The 19,257-nt window shown below is 49.5% G+C and overlaps 1 protein-coding gene across 1 annotated transcript in view; it reads left to right on the top strand.

Moving 5' to 3' along the window:
* The first annotated feature begins 9,071 nt into the window (after nucleotides 1-9,071).
* UBE2QL1 (ubiquitin conjugating enzyme E2 QL1) overlaps nucleotides 9,072-19,257 on the top strand; it is a 45,808-nt gene continuing 35,622 nt past the window's right edge. The window contains exon 1 of the mRNA XM_002745142.6: nucleotides 9,072-10,384. Coding sequence (XP_002745188.4) covers nucleotides 9,608-10,384 — 777 coding nt within the window. The 5' untranslated portion in view covers nucleotides 9,072-9,607. The remainder of the gene's footprint in view (nucleotides 10,385-19,257) is intronic.

Raw genomic sequence — 19,257 nt, 5'->3', positions numbered from 1 at the left:
ACAGCAAACTGGGATGATCACTAAAGTGAAGACTTTGAAACAGTAAGAGGAGCCGGAGGGTCCGTGAGTGAGGGAGCACTGGACAGTAAATAACAACACCAAAATGACTGGAGTGTGCACTCTGTGTCAGGAACTGTTCCAAGCAAGGGCCGCCTAAACTGGCTACCAGGTGTATAAACCAGAGTTCTTCCTTACAAACAACAGAGTTCAACCCAGCTCAACCAAAAGGAATATAGAGATGTCACTTGAAAAAGGAGGGTCAGAAATTTGACTAGGAATCTACACAGCCTAGAATGGCACTCATATAACCTAAGTGGGATAATTAAGATTATACCACTGAACCACCCCAGGGAAGATCCCCCCACCCTCCCGCTCCCCGAGCTTTAGCCAGGTACAAGCAGTCTAGACCTTGGGCTCGGAAGTCCCATGGGGACCTTAACCATTGCTGTGGCTCCCCACCTACTCACAAGAAGGATCTTTCCTTGGGCTTCCCTCTTCCAGCCTACAGTTCTGCTCAGGGGTGTCTGATGGGCTGAAACCAGGTCTCACGCCTATGCCTGGCTGCAAGGGAGTCTGAGAAAGCAAGTTTCTGGCTCCAAGGAAGCAAGGATTATGACAAGCTGTGTTGGTTACCTATTGCTGTATCGCAAATTACCCTAAAATATAATGGCCTAAATCCTTGATATATTTTATTTAATTTTTTAACTTTTATTTTAGGTTCAGGGGCAATGTTCAGGTTTGTTTTATAGGTAAACTCTTGTCACAGGGGTTTGTTGTACAGATTATTTCATTACTCAGGTACTAAGCTGTATTAGTCCATTTACACACTGCTGATAAAGACATAATGAGACTGGGAAGAAAAAAAGGTTTAATTAGACTTAGAGTTCCACATGGCTGAGGAGGCCTCAGAATCATGGTGGGAGATGAAAGGTACAATTCAAGTTGAGATTTGGGTGGGGACACAGCCAAACCATATCATAAGCCTAGTACCCGATAGTTATTTTTCTTCATACTCTCCCTCCTCCCACCCTCCACACTACAATAGGTCCCAGTGTCTGTTGTTTCCTTCTTTGTGTCCATGTGTTCTCATCATTTAGCTCCCACTTAAAAATGAGAACATGCAGTATTTGGTTTTCTGTTCCTGTGTTAGTTTTCTCAGGATAATGGCCTCCAGTTTCATCCATGTTCCTGCAAAAGACATGATCTTATTCTTTTTTATGGTTACATAGTATTCCAGGGTGTATATGTACGTTTTCTTTACCCAGTCTGTCCTAGATGGGCATTTTGGTTGATTTTATGTCTTTATTATTGTGAATACTGCTGCAATGAACATTTGCATGCACGTGCCTTTATGGAAGAATGATTTATATTCCTCTGGATATATAGCCAGGAATGGGATTACTTGGTCAAATGGTAGTTCTGTTTTTAGCTCTTTGAGGAATCACCATACTGCTTTCCACAATTGTTAAACTAATTTACACTCCCACCAACAGTGTGTAAGTGTTCCTTTTTCTCAACAACCTAGCCAGCATCTGTTATTTTTTGACTTTTTAATAATAGCCATTCTGACTGGTATGGGATGGTATCTGATTGTCATTTTGATTTGCATTTCGCTAATGATCAGTCATGTTGAGCTTCTCATACGCTTGTTGGCTGCATGTATGTCTTCTTTAGAAAAGTATTTATTCATGTCCTCTGCCCACTTTTTAATGGGGTTGTTTTTCTCTTGTAAATTTGTTTAAGTTGCTTATAGATGCTGAATATTAGACCTTTGTCAGATGCACAGTTTGCCTATGTTTTCTCCCATTCTGTAGGTTGTCTGTTACTCTGTCGATTATTTCTTTTGTTGTGTAGAAGCTCTTAACTTTCCTACATCCAGAATAGCATTGTCTGGGTTATATTCCAAGGTTTTTGTGGCTTTAGGTTTTACCTTTCACTCTTTAAACCATCTTGAGTTAAGTTTTGTATATGCTGTAAGGAAGAAGTCCAGTTTCAATCTTCCACATGTGGGTAGCCTGTTATCCCAGCACCATTTATTAAATTGGGAGTCATTTCCCCATTGCTTGGTTTTTTTCTTGTTGTTGTTTGAGACAGACTCTCACACTGTCACCCAGACTGGAGTGCAGTGAAGCAATCTCAGCTCACTGAAACCTCTGCCTCCCAGGTTCAAGTGATTCTCCTGCCTCAGCCTCCAGAGTAGCTGGGATTACAGGCGCGCACCACCATGGTCAGCTAATTTTTTGTATTTTTAGTAGAGACAGGGTTTCACCATGTTGGCCAGGCTGGTCTCAAACTCCTGACCTCATGATTCACCCACCTTGGCCTCCAAAAGTGTTGGGATTACAGGCATAAGCCACCTTGCCTGGCCCACATTGCTTGTTTTTGTCAGATTTGTTGAAGATCCTATGGCCGTAGGTGTACAGCCTTACATCTGGACTCTATTCTGTTCCATTGGTCTATGTGTCTGTTTTTTGTACCGGTTCCATACTGTACCACTACAGTATAGTTTGAAGTCAGGTAACGTGATGCTTCCACCTTTGTTCATTTTGCTTAGGATTACCTTGGCTATTCAGGCCCTTTTTTGATTCCATATTAATTTTAGAATAATTTTTTTCTAGTTCTGTGAAGAATGTCATTGGTAGTTTCATAGGAACAGCATTGAATCTGTGAATTGCTTTGGGCAGTATGACCATTTTAATGATATTCGTTCTTCCTATCCATGAACATGGATGTTTCTTCATTTGTTAGTGTCATCTCTGATTACAATGTTTTGTACTTCTCATTGTAGAGATCTTTCACTTCCTGGTTAGCTGTATTCCTAGGCATTTCATTCTTTTTGTGGTAATTGTGAATGGGATTGCATTCCTGATTTGGCTCTTGGCTTGATGGTGGTTGGTGTATAGGAATGCTAGTGATTTTTATACATTTATTTTGTATTCTGAAACTTTGCTGAAGTTGTTTCATCAGTTGAAGGAGGTTTGGAACCAAGAATATGGGGTTTTCTAGATATAGAATTATGTCATCTGCAAACAGGAATAGTTTGACTTCCTCTATTTCTATTTGTATGCTCTTTATTTCTTTCTCTTGCCTGATCTAAATCTGCAATATTCTTTTTGATCTTTCACAGTATCTGTGGGTGAGGAATTCATTCAGGGCAAAGTAGGATGAATTGTTTTTGTTCTACAATGACTGGTTCCTCAGCTGTAAGACTCAAAGACTGGGGTTCGGAATCATCTGAAGACCCACTCACTCATATGTCTGGTGGGTGCTGTGGGCTGTCTGCAAATACCTCAACTGGGTTCATGCTAGAACACCCACAATGTACCCATTCTGTGTGGTTTGGGCTTCCTCTCAACATGGTGGCTGGGTTTTTTTCTGGAGACATCCTGAAAGAAAGCTGAGGAGAGCAGTGTCCTATGATGGCCTAGTCTTGGAAGCCACATGGCTTCCGTGTGTCCCCACACTGGCCAGAGCAATCTGAGCTGCTGCTCAGATTCAGTACTACAGAATGTGGAGCACAGCCTTCCATGAGAGCAGTGCAATCAAAGTCAGCATGGCCATCTTTGGAAAAGACAGTCTGTCTCAGGAGGGAAATTCTGCAAGCTCAGAAAGGGTATACCAGTGGTGCCAGTGAATGACAAGCATGACAGAAGTCCTCGCCACCTACGTCAGGTTGCAGCACTTGCCTGACCTCCTTCCCTGCCACCCTTCCCTCTTTTTGAGCCCTCTTTACCTTCTTCTCTTTCTTCCCTTCTGCCCTTCCCCTCATAGAGGCCTAGCAGCCTGTGCACTGTGATGCCAAGAGAATAACCCCTTGGACAAGGTGTCAGGACCAGGGTCGCAGCTTTCTCTCTCACAGCCTCCTGTGTGGCTCTGAGCAAGACTCACTGCTGGGACCTCAGATGTCTGTGCTGTAAAATAAAGATTGGGTTGGGTTTTCAATTCAACAACAAAAATGTGTGTGCCCATTGTGTGCCTTGAGCAAACACAGAGATAAGCCTGAGACATCCCTTGACATCCCCAAGCTCTTTCCTTCAGCATCTGGAGCCATTTGCCGCAGAGTGATTAGAGGATGAAAAAGGCACCCTCCTGGCCAAGCGCAGTGGCTCAAGCCTGTAATCCCAGCACTTTGGGAGGCTGAGGCGGGTGGATCACGAGGTCAAGAGATCAAGACCATCCTGGTCAACATGGTGAAACCCCATCTCTACTAAAAAATATACAAAAAATCAGCTGGGCATGGTGGCGCGTGCCTGTAATCCCAACTACTCAGGAGGCTGAGGCAGGAGAATTGCCTGAACCCAGGAGGTGGAGGTTGCTGTGAGCCGAGATCGCACCATTGCACTCCAGCCTGGGTAACAAGCGCAAAACTCCGTCTCAAAAAAAAAAAAGAAAAAGGCACCCTCCCTAGCACCCCAGCTCCAGGAGGCTAGGATCTCTTCACCGCTGTCTCTACAGTGACTGCAGGCAGTGAGTGCTCTTGGATCAGTGGCTACAGGCTCTGTCTGTAGCCAAAGCCGGGGCTGAATCCAGGCTCCGCTGTTTTCTGCATTATTTTACCCCAGCTGCTTAATTTCTCCCTGCTTCAGTTTATTCACCTATAAAGTAAGGATAAGCATGGTACCTACTTAATAGGGCTGCCACAAAGATTCAATGGGCCCAAATATATAAAGTGCTTGGGATAGTGCTCGAGATGTATAAGTGCCATCTAAGTGCCAGGCTTGGTGATGAGAAGTGAATGGCATCAAAGGGCACGTGACCTGGGAACATCACAGACCCACACTACACTCCCTTGCAGTGATTTATTTTAGCAGAAAATCTTTTTTTAATTTCGACAGTAGTCTTCATACCTTAGTTCAGGGGAGTAAATAAGCTGTACACATTTAAGGAAGGTATTTTGAGGCAAGGTCTTGGTGACCTTAGGAGACTGGTGCTCATGAGCAAATAGGACCAACTGAAATACTGGAAGGCAGCTTTTGAGACAGAAAACAAATGGGCAAACTGCAGCTCGTGTTTTCATAAAAACTGCAGCTGGAGACAGGGGCACCTGGGACCACTGAGTGAATGCTCACGGGAGGAGTCATTGGCAGATAGGACTTATTCTTGGATTATGGGCCTCTTGTGATGGCCAGCATCCCTCTCTTTTTTCCTTTGATGCTAGATTGGTGCAGGTTGTCTGCAGATTCCCCAACCACTCCCCTTCCCCATCCCTCAGTACCCGAAAGCATAGCAGGAGCTAGATACCCACAGTTGTCCTTAGAAATTATTTTATTTAACTATGATAAATGCACTTAATTCAACTGTCTCAATATTATAAGTCTAGTCTTCAATAAAATGACAACATTTGGTAACAATTTATTTTCATTTTTACGGGTATACATTCCATTTTAGAATATTTGAAAATCATATATAATGGAATAACTATAACACAATGTAACCTCTACATACTGCTGGGCTAGGTAAATATCCATTCATGCCATGGGTAAAGCAGAACTCTCTAGAATCTTCTGGGATAGGAGAAGGAGGAGGGTTTGCAAACCACACAGGCCCTTCTGCTCACTCCTGACATGAGCATCCTGTCACGTAAGCAAATATTTGGATCTATGGGCTGGAGGCAACTGAGGAAGGACTACATTGAGATTTCCTACCTGTACTAACATGATAATACCATTCAAAATTTCTCCTTCTAATCTTTTTCCCTGTGCCTAGCTCTATGTAGTTGAAGCTGCTGTATGGACATAATTTTGCACTCTATTTTCTCACTGACAATTATTACATAGATCATGAATTATATCCATTTTACGATATAATCTTGATAACTGTGATGCTCTTGCTGCAAAATATACTCTAAGTAGATTCAGTATGATTTGCTGCAAAACATACTCTAAGTAGATTCAGTATGATTTGCTGCAAAACATACTCTAAGTAGATTCAGTATGATTTGCTGCAAAACATACTCTAAGTAGATTCAGTATGATTTGCTGCAAAACATACTCTAAGTAGATTCAGTATGATTTGCTGCAAAACATACTCTAAGTAGATTCAGTATGATTTGCTGCAAAACATACTCTAAGTAGATTCAGTATGATTTGCTGCAAAACATACTCTAAGTAGATTCAGTATGATTTGCTGCAAAACATACTCTAAGTAGATTCAGTATGATTTACTCAACACTTCCCCTGTTCTTGTAGATTTAGGTTGTTTCCAATCTTTAACATTCGGCTTCTGCCTTTTTAAGAGTTGATCCAAGGTGATCTAAGAGTGAGGGACAGTAACAAGGGATGGGATGACCATCTCTACACTAGCTCGTTCTGGCTTGCCCTCTTGTCCCAGCAAAACTTTTTTTTCTTGAGGGATGGTCTTGCCCTGTCGCTCAGGCTGGAGTGCAATGGCCCAATCTCGGCTCACTGCAGCCTTCGCCTGCTGGGTTCAAGTGATTCTCCCACCTCAGCCTCCCAAGTGGCTGGGATTACAGGTGTGCACCACGACACTCAGCTAATTTTTGTATTTTTAGTAGAGACGGGGTTTCACCATGTTGGCCAGGCTGGTCTTGAACTCCTGGCCTCAAGTGACCTGCCCACCTCAGCCTCCCAAAGTGCAAGAATTACAGGCGTGAGCCCAGCCCCAGCATCAGTATTGTGATCCTTCAACTTACAAAAAAAATCTACAACCAGACAGTAAGTTATATGATCTCCCTAGCAATAACTTCATTCAAGAGTTATTGGAAGAGGCCTCACAGAGAGCGCATGCAATTTCAGCAAAACCATTCCCAAACCACATCTGATGATGTCTCTGTTTCAAGTGGGATCAGTTGCTGTCACTGCTACAAAGAGTTTCTGAAGCCTCGGCCCAGGTCAGTGGGTTCTGAAATCTGGACAATCAGTCCAGGAGATGCTTTCTCACCCCCTGGGGCAGGACAGAGGCTGTGCCTGCATCTGAACCCCAGCAATGCAGCCTCGCAGCAGGGTATCAGGTAAAGGAGCATAGAGCTAGCACAGGGGTCCCCACTGGCTGTGGACCCCAGCTAGGCCTCTCAGGACGTGGCTGAGCTGAGGAAGCTGCTGGGCCCCCCTGAAACTCGTTTCTACACCAATAAAAGGCGTCAAATGAAACCTGAGAGGTTCTCTGCAGAAGTTAAATAATAAAACATGTAGTGCCTGCCAACCGGTCCCGTCCCTCATGTTAGATGAGCCCACGGGACTTTACAGAGAGACACTGTCATCCTCCTTCTTGCCCTATCTGAGAAAAAGAAAAGAAAAAACAAAAGGGCTGGATAGAGCAGGGTATCAAAACAAAACAAAACCAACCATGAAACCAGGACAAATAGGCCCTACTGTCGCAGCTGAGATTCCCCCTGGCACGGCACCCACCTGAGAGCAGAGGCCCCAGGCCTCCGCAGAGGCACCTGTCTGTCCAGTCGCCTGGCGGGGACCCAGGCATGCAGACACTCCTGCTCTGTTATCTCATGCTATCAATTGTCTCTCCCACAAGCAACCCCAAAACACACAACCCCAAAACACCCAACCCCAGATCCTGCAGGCCTGTAACTGTCTCCACTGTGGCCAGAAGAGTTATTTTTCAGTGAAAATTTCTATTGATTTAGAACAGGTAAAAATGGTAAAAGAAGTTAAAAACTAGAAGTCACCATGAAGGCTCCCAGAATGAAAGGCTTCCCTGGCGAACTCGGAGACTCCTCAATTCAAAGCCAAACCACCAGCAGCAGCAGCAGCCGCAGCAGCCAGGTTTACAATCCTAAACCATTTAGCCTTCCGGGGTCATCTCTCCTACACTTCACCATCACTACAGCTTCACCACTGGGCAGCTCGGCCGCACACACACACACATCATGCACTCACACACACACACACACACTGACACACACATCACACATTCACACACCACATACTCATACACCACTCTCAAACACACCACACACTCACATGCTCACATACACTCACACATACACACCACACACAAAATGCACTCACATTCTCATATACCATGCTTACACACATCACACACACACCACACACACCACACACAGGATATGTGCAGCCCACTCCACTGCACACACACATTACACGCACACATCACACATTCACACACTACACACATACCACACACACACCACACACACCACACTCACACCACAGTGCAGAGCAAGATGCTTCCTGCTAACGTGGAAGCTTTGCGGATCCCAGTCCTTCCAGCTCCTGGGAATCTAAACTTGCTTTTGCTTGAAATTTCACCAGATTAGAGAGAGAGAGAGTTTAATGGGTTCAAGCAAAGAAGGGAGGACGAGGATATGAGCACCCAAGTGGAAGGCGAACCGATCTGGTGCCGCGGACACTTCGGGGTCTGCAGAGAGGGTGCTTTGCCCCCGAGCCCCAGCCGCCCGCGCTGGGCGCGCTTCTCCGCAGCCTTCGGTAACGAGTCACCGGGCAGTGCTCTGCGGACCCCTCCTCTGGGGACCCCTCTTGGGAACGCGGAGGCCCGCGGCGGAGCGGGCGGAAGGGGAGCGGGGCGGGCGAGGAGGGGGTGAATCGGCGAAACAAAGTGGTGACCCTGGGGGCTTCTCTTCGGGCGTCGCGACGGGCGCACTCCGGGCATCCCACTCACTGGCCCTGATTCTCGGATCCGTCCTTTAGAAAGCGGCCCCCGCCTGCTCCGAGCTGTGCCGGAACCCCGGGCTCCTTCCGACCCGAAGGCGTCAATAGGCTGCCTCCCACCCTTTCCCCGATATCGCTCACCGGGTTAAGTGGGGTCTAAGGCTCGTGCTGGGGGTCGCGGAGAACAGAGATCCGGGCAGGAGGGCCAGGTGCCTGAGACCCCCGCGAGCGCGCCAGGCTCACGCCCCGCGCCCCGCCCCCGCCGGGCTCCCCGGCCTGGCCCGCGCCCCCCACAGACCCCAGCCCTGCCCGCCCGGCGCGCACCGCGGTCTCCCCCCAGCGGCCGCGCGCGTGTCGCGGCGGGAGCGGGCGGCGGGGGCGGCTCGGCGCAGGCAAGCCAGCGGCTCCGCCCCGCGCCCCCCCTCCCGGCCTGCAGGGCCGCCCCCTCCGCGCAGCGCTCTGCTCAGACGGAGCAGCCGCCTCTGCAATGTCAGCAGCCGCAGCCGCGGCGGCGACGCGAGCGGCAGCTGCCCGGGCCCCGCGGTAGTCGCCAGAGCGGCACAGCCCGCAGGAGCGCCAGGCGCGAGCCCGCGGCCACTCGCTGCCTCCGGGGCACTGCGGGCGACTCTGCTCGCCCAGGCGCGGCGTTCCGACTCGGGGCCAGCGCACAAAGGACAGCCGACGCCGAGACTCCACGGGCCGTGCCTGGGGACTGGCCCGGGGACGGACGGCCGCGCAGCGTCTCCTCCGAGCCTCCCCTCCCCGGGCAGCCGGAACGCGAACCTGAACGGGCCCCGTCATATGACAGCGGCTACGCCGCAGCCGGCGAGCGCGCGTGCTGCTGCCCGCTCCGCTGCGCCACCGCCGCCGCCGCCTGGGGTGGCCCTTGCCGCGCCCCGCTGAGCGGTAGCCCGTCGCCGCCGCCCAGCGCCCCCAGCTCCCGGGCTCCCGGGCTCCGGGGGAGGAGCAGAGGGGAGCCCCCCGTCGGCGCCGAGCCTAAAATGGCCACGCTGCTGCGGAAGATCGGGCTCATCCGCCTGCACAACCGGGACACCGAGGACCCCAAGCACCACCACAACCACCGCGGCGGCGGCCAACAGAGCGCGTCTCTGCGAGGCAAGGGCGGCGCCAAGAGCGGCGGCCACAAGCAGCAGCAGCAGCAGCAGCAGCACCCCGGGGGCGCGGGCGACGCCAGCCCGGGGCCGGGCAAGGGCAAGGGCAAGCGCGCGGCGGAGGTGGCCCCGCGCGACAAGACGCCGGCGGCAGCGGCGCCGGCGGCGGCGGCGGCGGGTGCCGGGGGACCCCGCGATCGGGCGGCTGGAGCCAGGGCGGGGCCGGGCCCGGCGGTGGCGGCGGCGACGGGCGGCAGCCTGGTCCCCGCGGCGCGCCAGCAGCACTGCACGCAGGTGCGCAGCCGGCGGCTCATGAAGGAGCTGCAGGACATCGCGCGCCTCAGCGACCGCTTCATCTCGGTGGAGCTGGTCGACGAGAGCCTGTTCGACTGGAACGTGAAGCTTCACCAGGTGGACAAGGACTCGGTGCTGTGGCAGGACATGAAGGAGACCAACACCGAGTTCATCCTGCTCAACCTCACCTTCCCCGACAACTTCCCCTTCTCGCCGCCCTTCATGCGGGTGCTCAGCCCGCGCCTGGAGAACGGCTACGTGCTGGACGGCGGCGCCATCTGCATGGAGCTGCTCACGCCGCGCGGCTGGTCCAGCGCCTACACCGTGGAGGCCGTCATGCGCCAGTTCGCGGCCAGCCTGGTCAAGGGCCAGGTAAGGCGCGCGCGCCGGGGCGCCGGGGCTGGGGGCTTGGGGCCGCGGTCCGGTCTAAAGCTCCGCCGGGGGCCGGGGGCCAGGGCCCGGAGGTGAGGGCCCTTCCGGCCATCTCGCTCCCGGCTCTGTCTACACCGGCGCCCCACGGGGATGCTCTGAGCGCCTCCGCCTCTTTTCTCTGAGTGTTTTCTTCCTGCCCCTGCTTTCTGTCCCGTCTCTCCCGGCCCCGCGTCTGGTCTCGATTTCTGCCCCTACTTGTCTCTCTGGTCTCTCTATCTGGCTCATTCTCTCCTCACCCCTTTCATAATTCTCTCCCACCCCTCTTCTTTAGCCTCCCTCCCCCATATCCTCCTCGACTCTTTCTCCGCTCACCCCTTTCTCTGTCCCCGCTTCTCTTCCCACCCCAATTCCTTTTTCTTTCCTTCCTTCTCCACCCTCCCTATCTCCCCCACTCTTCTTTCCCCTCCTCTCCCGTTTGCTCTCCCTCCCTTGTCTGCTCCTCAGCCTCTTGTTCCTATAATCTCCATGAAGGTGAGAACTCTTCCTGGACCTCAGAATTTAAGTGTTCAACCCAGCTGATCTCCCAACTCCCCCCCGCCAAACCCCCAACTCCCCCCTGCCACACACACACAGACACAGACACACACACACGCGCGCGCGCACGCACACAAGGCTCTCCGCAGAGGTCCTGGGTGGGAGGTCCGCAGGTGATTGGCCTGGGGAGGGCGAGCTGCCTGTTTGTAAACCCGCTCCAACCTTCTGGACTGCCTCTACTGGAAAGGCGGAAATTTCGCTCTTGGGAGCTCACCCTTGGGACAGGCGGAGGTGTGGTTTGGGCACTCCCTTAAGGGACAAGACCAGACCCCGTCTTGGAAATGCCTGTTCTCCCCGCAGCAGTCTCCAGCAGCCTCCTCCTTCCCGGAACCCCTTACGGCCACCACCGCTGGGGTCGAGGGTCCAGGTCTTGGTCTCTTTCAGATCTTGTTTCTGTTTTCTCATCCCCCCACCCCACTGCTCCAAGCAGTTAAATCCTTTATTAGGGCTAAAGATTTTAACTTAATACCAAAGTAAGGGCCAAACAGCTCGCATGAGTCCTCTCACCTATTGCATCAGACGGCAGCTTTACGCAGAGAAACTCCAAAGTATTTGAGAGCAGGGTGAGTGCCTGATGGTGTTATCTGCTCAAATTCTATGCTGTCGACTGCAGTCTAGTTCTCTGGTGTTTTCCTGAGCCAATATTAAGCATCATTTAAGGAAATTACATTGCTATATGGGCATCTTTTTGATTTATGAAAAATCATTGTTTTCTTAAAAAGACCCCAGATGACCTCGGCTTGATCTTTCTACAGGCGGCCCATCAGAAGCCATCACTTCCTCCCTGCCTGGCCTGTTTCTCTGTCCCCTTCACTGCAGGCTCTTTCACACTAATCAAATAATGCTTGTTCTGCCAATTTTACTAAAGCTGGAACCCCTGGGATTCCAAGCAAATAGCATCCTAACTCCAGCAGAGAAGGTCAGGTAATTCCTGACCCGTCCTGCCAGTCCCTCTTTTCTAGGGTTTAGGTTCCGCGTATTTCCCGAGTTAGAAATAGCATGGATGTAACAACTCTAGAAAAAGATCTGCAGCAGAGGGAGACTTGGTGCTCTCATATCAGAGGTTTCTTTTCCATCCTGCAGTTAAACGTTGAGTCTGATCGAAGGTGCATGTGTTAGAATATGAGCATGGGGGTCAGGGGATCTTAGTTTTATTTTTCAAACAGGATTTATACGAATGATGTGGAAGAATTCTGTGCAGAAATGGCTTGGTTCTTTGCTTCTTGCATCCTGACTAATCAGAACCCTTCGGAACAGTCTCTTACTGTTTTTCGTTCTTCACAGTCAAGATGACATTGGGGATGGGGAGGAGGAATGTGGCGTTCCCTTCTGGGATCGCAGGACCTTCACATTTTAGGCTTGGAAGAGAGCTTAGAGGTCAACTGGACCACTGCCTATATTTTGAAAGATGCAAGAAAATAAAGGTTTGAAATGAAAAAGGGGGATTTTTTTTAAAGAGAGAGAGAGAGAGACCTTAGGAAATGAAATGTTTTCCATTTTTACATTAATGCCGTGAATAATAATCATTCCTTTGGTGCCCGTATGCCAGCGGGCCATATGCCAATGGGCAATGTATAAAATACACAGGTCCTTATAAGTATATTTCCTTTTCTCTGTATTTAAAATTGAGATTCTCACATACAGTTTGCAAGTCAGAGATTTCTTTATTGAAAGTAATGATCAACTTCTTCATTGCTTATTTTGATAAAATCCGGATTGAACCCATTGCCTTCCAGCTAGCGTATCACGTTACAGTGTCTATTCCGCATCTGAAATAGAGGTAAAAACTCAGCACTTTTTAAAGTACCAGTTCAATTTCTTTGCATTTTTTCATGCTGCTTCCAACATACAGCTGCCCGAGAGAGGGTAATGCGTGGCATACATAAAATATTCAAAATGCAATGAAAGAACGGAAGAAATGAGCAGTCATTAATGTTTTAGGATTCTGTGCACAAAAGGATTCTGACGGTGTTTCAGGAAACCTGCGCTTGATTGTCCATTTACGCAAATTCACTACTACTCGTTCAGAGCACATATGGTCGTTACCAAATTATTTCCTCAGTTAGAGGTAATGTGCTTTGGGAAAGCAATCAGAATGCCTGATCAGGTATTCAAGGAGAACTGGGACAGCTACCAAACCGATAATTACTTTAAAAGGGAGAGTCATGGCCGGGGGCGGTGGCTCAAGCCTGTAATCCCAGCACTTTGGGAGGCCGAGGCGGGTGGATCACGAGGTCAAGAGATCGAGACCATCCTGGTCAACATGGTGAAACCCTGTCTCTACTAAAAAATATATAAAAAATTAGCTGGGCATGGTGGCGCGTGCCTGTAATCCCAGCTACTCAGGAGGCTGAGGCAGGAGAATTGCCTGAACCCAGGAGGCGGAGGTTGCGGTGAGCCGAGATCGTGCCATTGCACTCCAGCCTGAGTAACAAGCGCGAAACTCCGTCTCAAAAAAAAAAGGGAGAGTCATTATATTTCAGTTCTGTTCCGATACTTGTCCGGATTTCTTTTACAGGGTTCGTTTTCATAAGCTACAGAGTTAGAAAAGGCTTTCGTAGAGGAAAACACTTACTGCTCAGCTGAACTTCCTGAACTGAAGATACCTCTAGAGAAATCATAAAACAATTTTAAGAGTTTTTGTGTGTAACATAAAAATATCTGCTTAACAGTTTTGTGTACAATAAAAAGCTTAGGTTTATCACGTGATATGATAAATTCAGTCATTTGATGAGGCTTTTAACTGACTGGCCTGTGTTACCAAAATCTCTTGCATGTTGCTTTATGAATTGTGCTTGTCTTAAATGAATATATAAATTTCCTATGTGATATATTCTGTGTAGAAGTAATGATATGCATATCTTCCCCCTTTGTCTATTACTAAACCCTCTTTTGACTTGGGGCATTTTTAGGTAACTCTTAGGTTTTTATAATTGGATTTTAAAACTCTGTACTTTAGAGTAAACTGGCAACAGTGTTGAGAGTATACTTAGATAATTATTTGCATCTTTTATTATTTACTGAACCAAAAGAATATAACCCATAGCTCCAGTGTAAGATTTTTGGCATTCAAAAGCTGAAAGATGTTGGTTTTGAAATGAAAGTAGCCTGTAACACCAGCACAGTGCTTGCACCTAGTAGGTAGCTTAACCCACAAAAACCGCATTTTCAGACTCTATAAACCTAGACAAAGTAGCACCAACACTGGGGGATCCTGGCCATGAAGAGCGTCAGAGTGCACTGGCTTCTACTCCAGGCTTGGAGCGTGGGATGATGGTGCGACTGGCCAGGGGCCTTGTTCTTGCAGTTGTGTGAGCAGCTGGGTCCCCAAAAGCTGCTTGACTCCAAGCCCTGCTTCCACTGTGGCTCACCTCCTGAGTGTCCCCTTTTTAGTTAATTAGGCATCGCCAGGGGCAGGGAACCAGATGGCAGTTGAGTGACAGTTCCTCACTCCTCCCCTGGCCCTTCAGAGCCAACCCTACAATTCAATTCGGCATGCACACGGTGTCGATAATAACTGCAGTGGCAGCAGGGAGCCTTTCCTACTTGCTTGTGCCAAGCCCTGGGCCAGCTAAAAACGTGGGATGTGTGACCCTCACTGGTTCTGCTCTTTTGATGTTCACTGTACAGGTGAGGAAACTGTAGCTTCACGGAGTCAGGTGGAGTTTATACAGCATCCTGTTCTTATAACAACTCGTGAGTGGCAAGGCTCTGAAATCTCATCAGCGAGTAAAAGCTGTTGGAAATGGCAGTCAAGCCAGACTCCATCCAAGCACCTTGCTGTTTCCAGGTGGTGGTTTATTAACTGTGACCATTGTGATAATCCTTTCTGTCCACAGAGGAGAGATGCTCAGCCACCTATCTGCAGAAGATTCACAGAACATCAGGACTAAAGCACCCTCGGGTCTTAGTGTTTGAATTTAAAATTGCCCAGCAATTTCAGGACAAGTTCTGTTTGCCTGATGGTTTCTGGATGCTTTTTAATAAAAGACTTATCATAGTGTAATGAAAGAGTAAAGGGCTCTGCAGTCAGCTTTGTGAAGTGGTATTCAGCGATGTCACTAGAATCCACCTTAGGTCTGGAAGGGGCTCCACCGTGCTGTAACTGGGAAGGGCAGTGCAGGCGCATGACCACACAGACACCACCGACAACCTGAAGCCCATCTTCCAGAATACTAGGCCTAGAAATAGCACTTTACCTAAGTCTATAAAACCAGCAGTCTCATCAGAAAGGGTGACAAAAATGAGCAGCCCTTTGGGCTCCTAAAATCTGTGGGCTTCTAACCAGCTATAACACACAGATTTTTTTTTTTTTTTTTGAGACAGAGTCCCCTCTATCACCCAGGCTGGAGCACAGTGGCATGATCATAGCTCACTGTAATCTTTAATTCCTGGGCTCAAGCAATCCTCCCATTTCAGCCTCCCTGGTAGCTGGGACTACAGGTCCACCGTACCCAGCTAATTTTGTTTAATTTTGTAGAGATGTGGGTCTCACTATGTTGCCCAGGTTGTTCTCAAACTCCTGGGCTCCAACAGTCCTCCCACCTCAGCCTGCCAGAGTATTGGAATTATAGGTGTGAACCACCTCACCCAGCTATACGTCACACAAAATTTTTAAAGGCCCTGTATCAGGTTGCTGGGGCTGCCATAACAGAGGACCTGGAAGTCCCAGATCAAGGTGTCAGAGGGCTCATTTCTCCTGAGTCCTCCCTGCTCAGCTTGGAGACACTGTGTCCTCCCTGTGTCCTCGCATGGCCTTCCTTCTGTGCGTGTCTGTGTCCTAATCCCCTCCTCTTGTAAGAACACAGTCAGATTGGATTAGGGCCCATCCTCCTGACCTGACTTTAACTTAATTACCTCTTCAAAACCCTATCTCCAAATAAGGTCACACTCGGAGGTACTGTGGGTCAGGAGTTCACCATGTACCTTGGGGATTGGAGGAGAAACAATTCAGCCCACGAGGAATCCAAACAGGAATTTCTTAACCAGTTGCGCATCTTGTTTCTAGCTGCTGTGCTAGTTTGAAAAGCAATAGATGAAGCGCACTGGATGGAGAACATTGCCTGCAGCTTTGAGTAGAGAAATGGCTGCACACCCAGAGGGAAGCTCCAACAGCCTAGAGCAAGAACAGTGACCAGCAGGGGTGGGTCTCACCATCTGATTTGTCAGGGGAGACGTGGATTTTTGGTAGCGTGCTTATGAGTCACTGTGTTTTGTCCTGCGCTATGTACAGGGGACGGGGCTTATTGCCACCACCGATGACTCTGCAGCTTGAGGTATCGATATGCTGGACTGTTCAGAGGAAAACATAGCTACTTGTTCTTCTATCAAGTAGGGCAGGCAGGAGGACGCAGGCAGGACTGCATCCTAAAAATAGCCCCACACCCATTTGGAGAGCTCCGGCAGCTCAGCCCGGGGTGCCTGGCAGCTCATGGCAGGAGCCACTTTTACTTCACTGTGAGACTTTGAGAATCTGAACTTGCAGGAAGAGGGTGTAGCGTATTTGTGTGTACTTTTCTCATTTCCCTTAAGTGATGGGGAAGATCTGGTTTTGTCTGTAAGGACAGTGTAGGTTCATGGCTGTTTCTTGGTGGAATGTGCCCACGTGGGCAATGAGCTGAAGTCTGAATGAAAGCCTGACACCCACAGCCTGCTCAGTGCCTCCTTTCTCTACCCAGAAACGGACTTGTCCACACCAGCCTCACTAGTACCATGTCAAGGGCAGATTAGGCACCAGCCGAAATGGCTTTTATAGTCAAGGAAACAAAACTGCCACCCGTGGCCAGGTTTAGAGCCACATTTCAGATCTGAAATCAGAGCTTGTCACTTCCCTAGACGTGTTGATGTGGAAGTCAGGAGGGGAGAGGATGGCTGGTCACCAGTGTTAGTCCTTCCTTCTCTGCCAGTGGTTCCCAACCCTGGCAGCACATTAGATGCCCCAGGGAGTATGCAAATTATTTTAATACCAGGGCCATCCCCTCAGAAACTCAGACTTTGTGGTCTAGGATCAGGCTCTGGCAGAGGCTGGTCGCAGGAGCTCCTCGTGATTCTAATGGGCAGCCCGGGTTGGAAAAGCTGCCTGATGCTGGCCATGGTCCACCTTCTCCCTCTCCACCTGGCAGGCACAGCCTCACCCACCAGTAACCACAGCCCAGAGCTTCAGAAGCGGTAGTAATTAATCCCCCAACCTCCCCTCCCCACCTGGATCAGACTCCCTCTCCTAGGTAAACCCTGACTCAGCTCCTTCAAAGCCCGACTTATATAGAGATGCCATCCTAAATCCAGCTATCCTCCCTGGACTGCTCTCGTAGACTACGAGGGAGTGCAAACCCCGAAAAAAAAAAAACGTAGGGATGATTCACTCCACCCTCATTGAGACGCAGCTTCAGAGAGTGGTGTGAGCTGACCCTCCAGAGCCGTGGCTAATTAATACAGCATGGGATTCAAGCGGTCCCATCATGCAGGCACTTCCTGGGCGTCATTAGTGGATTAGATACACATCAAGTGCCTGCCACAGAGAATGTACCTTCTATGGAGAGAGGACAAACCCCTTCACATTTCCTTTTGGCATGCCAGGCAGCCTCACAGGTATAATTTTGTTAATATTTAGGAAATATCTGTGGATCTGACAATGGACAGTGGCCTGGGTGTGCAGTGGGGATATGAGCACAGTGGGGTCCCAGGGATCAGCAGGGTCTTCAGAAATTCCGAATGATGTACTTAGAGGGAGCACAGTCCTTAAGGGAGGTTGAGACTCAACGTTAAGATGGGGCATTAGTCACTCAGTGTATTTTGGAGTCTGGTTTCATTGCTGATAGATGGAGAGGTCAGGCATGCCCACACCGAACAAGGAGTTGTAGCAATGGCAGAAATGTTTCCAGTAATGCCTACACTTCCCTACTAGGTCGGCAAGCTACGCTAAGGTTTAACTGTTCAGTTATTTTCTCATTGTTACATACATCATTCATTCATTCATTCACTGAGCACTGTAGTGACGTGGCCCTTGGCATTCCCATGACGACCCTTCCCCATTCTACGCATTGTCCACGGTACTCTCCTGGTCCTCTCTGTGGTCCACTAATCCCACGAGGATAGGAGGAAGCCAGCTGAATGTGAGGAGGACAGCAGACTGGGAGAGCAGATTTGGGACTACCAATCAGGTGGCAAAGGATTGAGAGATGAGGGCAGGTGTGTCTGCAGAAGCTGGAAGAAGCTGCCCACCCTTGTCCCTTACCCAGCCAGCAGGTCTGGGCGAGGTCAGGAGCCACACTCACAGAGGCTGTTCCGTTCCTGTTCTGCAGTGCTAGTCTCTCCTCTCCAGCCCTGGGCTCCTGCCTCGTGGGTGCCTGTCATCTGCTTGGATTCCTGCAGTGCCACCATCCAGTCTCTCTGTCCCCATCATCCATCCTCCCTGATGCCACCTGCATGGCCCCTCTAAAATGCAGACCAGGCTTTATCACATTTTGTTATGAACCTTGTGAAATAGAGCTTAGGTTTCCCAGCACTGTCCAGCCATGAAGTATTCCTACATCTGCCACAGCCCGCACAGCGGCCTCTCTTCCACCAGCCCCTCCTGCCTGGAAGCCCCTCTTGCCCATGTTTCCCAGGTGAGTTCCTGGCCGTCCATCAAAACCCTGCCCAGGTGCCCCAGCTTCTCCGCAAACAGTCCCTCAACCACTCCTTCAATAAAAGCAATGACTTCTGCAGTTCAGAGGAGGAAGTTCTGCATTGTCTAGAAAATGTTTGTTTCTGTGCTTATCCTGCCAGTTTACATAATTCCAACTCTATTGCCCCTTCCCTTTGCTAAATATCCAATACCTCGTGTGTGTCAAATAAATGTTTGCCACAGATCTGTTTCCGTGAGCAGACTCCCCATCCTCCTCATTTTGCCCTTCTTGCGATGAAATATAAGAGCTAACCATGGGTCAGCTGCTGTGCAGAATGCTTTATGTGAATGATTTGATTAAATCCTTGCAGCAGCCTATGAAGTGGGTGCTGTTGTTATTCCCATTGTACAGAGGAAGAAACTGAGGCTTGTGGAGGTTGAATCATGCACAGAGCTGAGCTGTCACCAGGAAACCAGTCCAGTGCCAGAGCCACCTGGTTCTGAGGAGGTGTCTAGTTGGCAAGTAAAAGCCACCCCAACCAAGTACCATGTGTAGTCTGATTGTTCCTCATGGTACATATGGATGTTAGGGGTGCCTTTCAGTTCCATGGTGCATGGTTTTGCTACAACACTCAGAATCAATCCACAAGAGGACAAATGGTGCATCCATCAA

This window comes from Callithrix jacchus, chromosome 2 (assembly GCF_049354715.1).
Source record: "Callithrix jacchus isolate 240 chromosome 2, calJac240_pri, whole genome shotgun sequence".
In the NCBI taxonomy this organism is placed as follows: Eukaryota; Metazoa; Chordata; class Mammalia; order Primates; family Cebidae; genus Callithrix; species Callithrix jacchus.
This window is presented reverse-complemented; position numbering and strand designations above follow the sequence as displayed.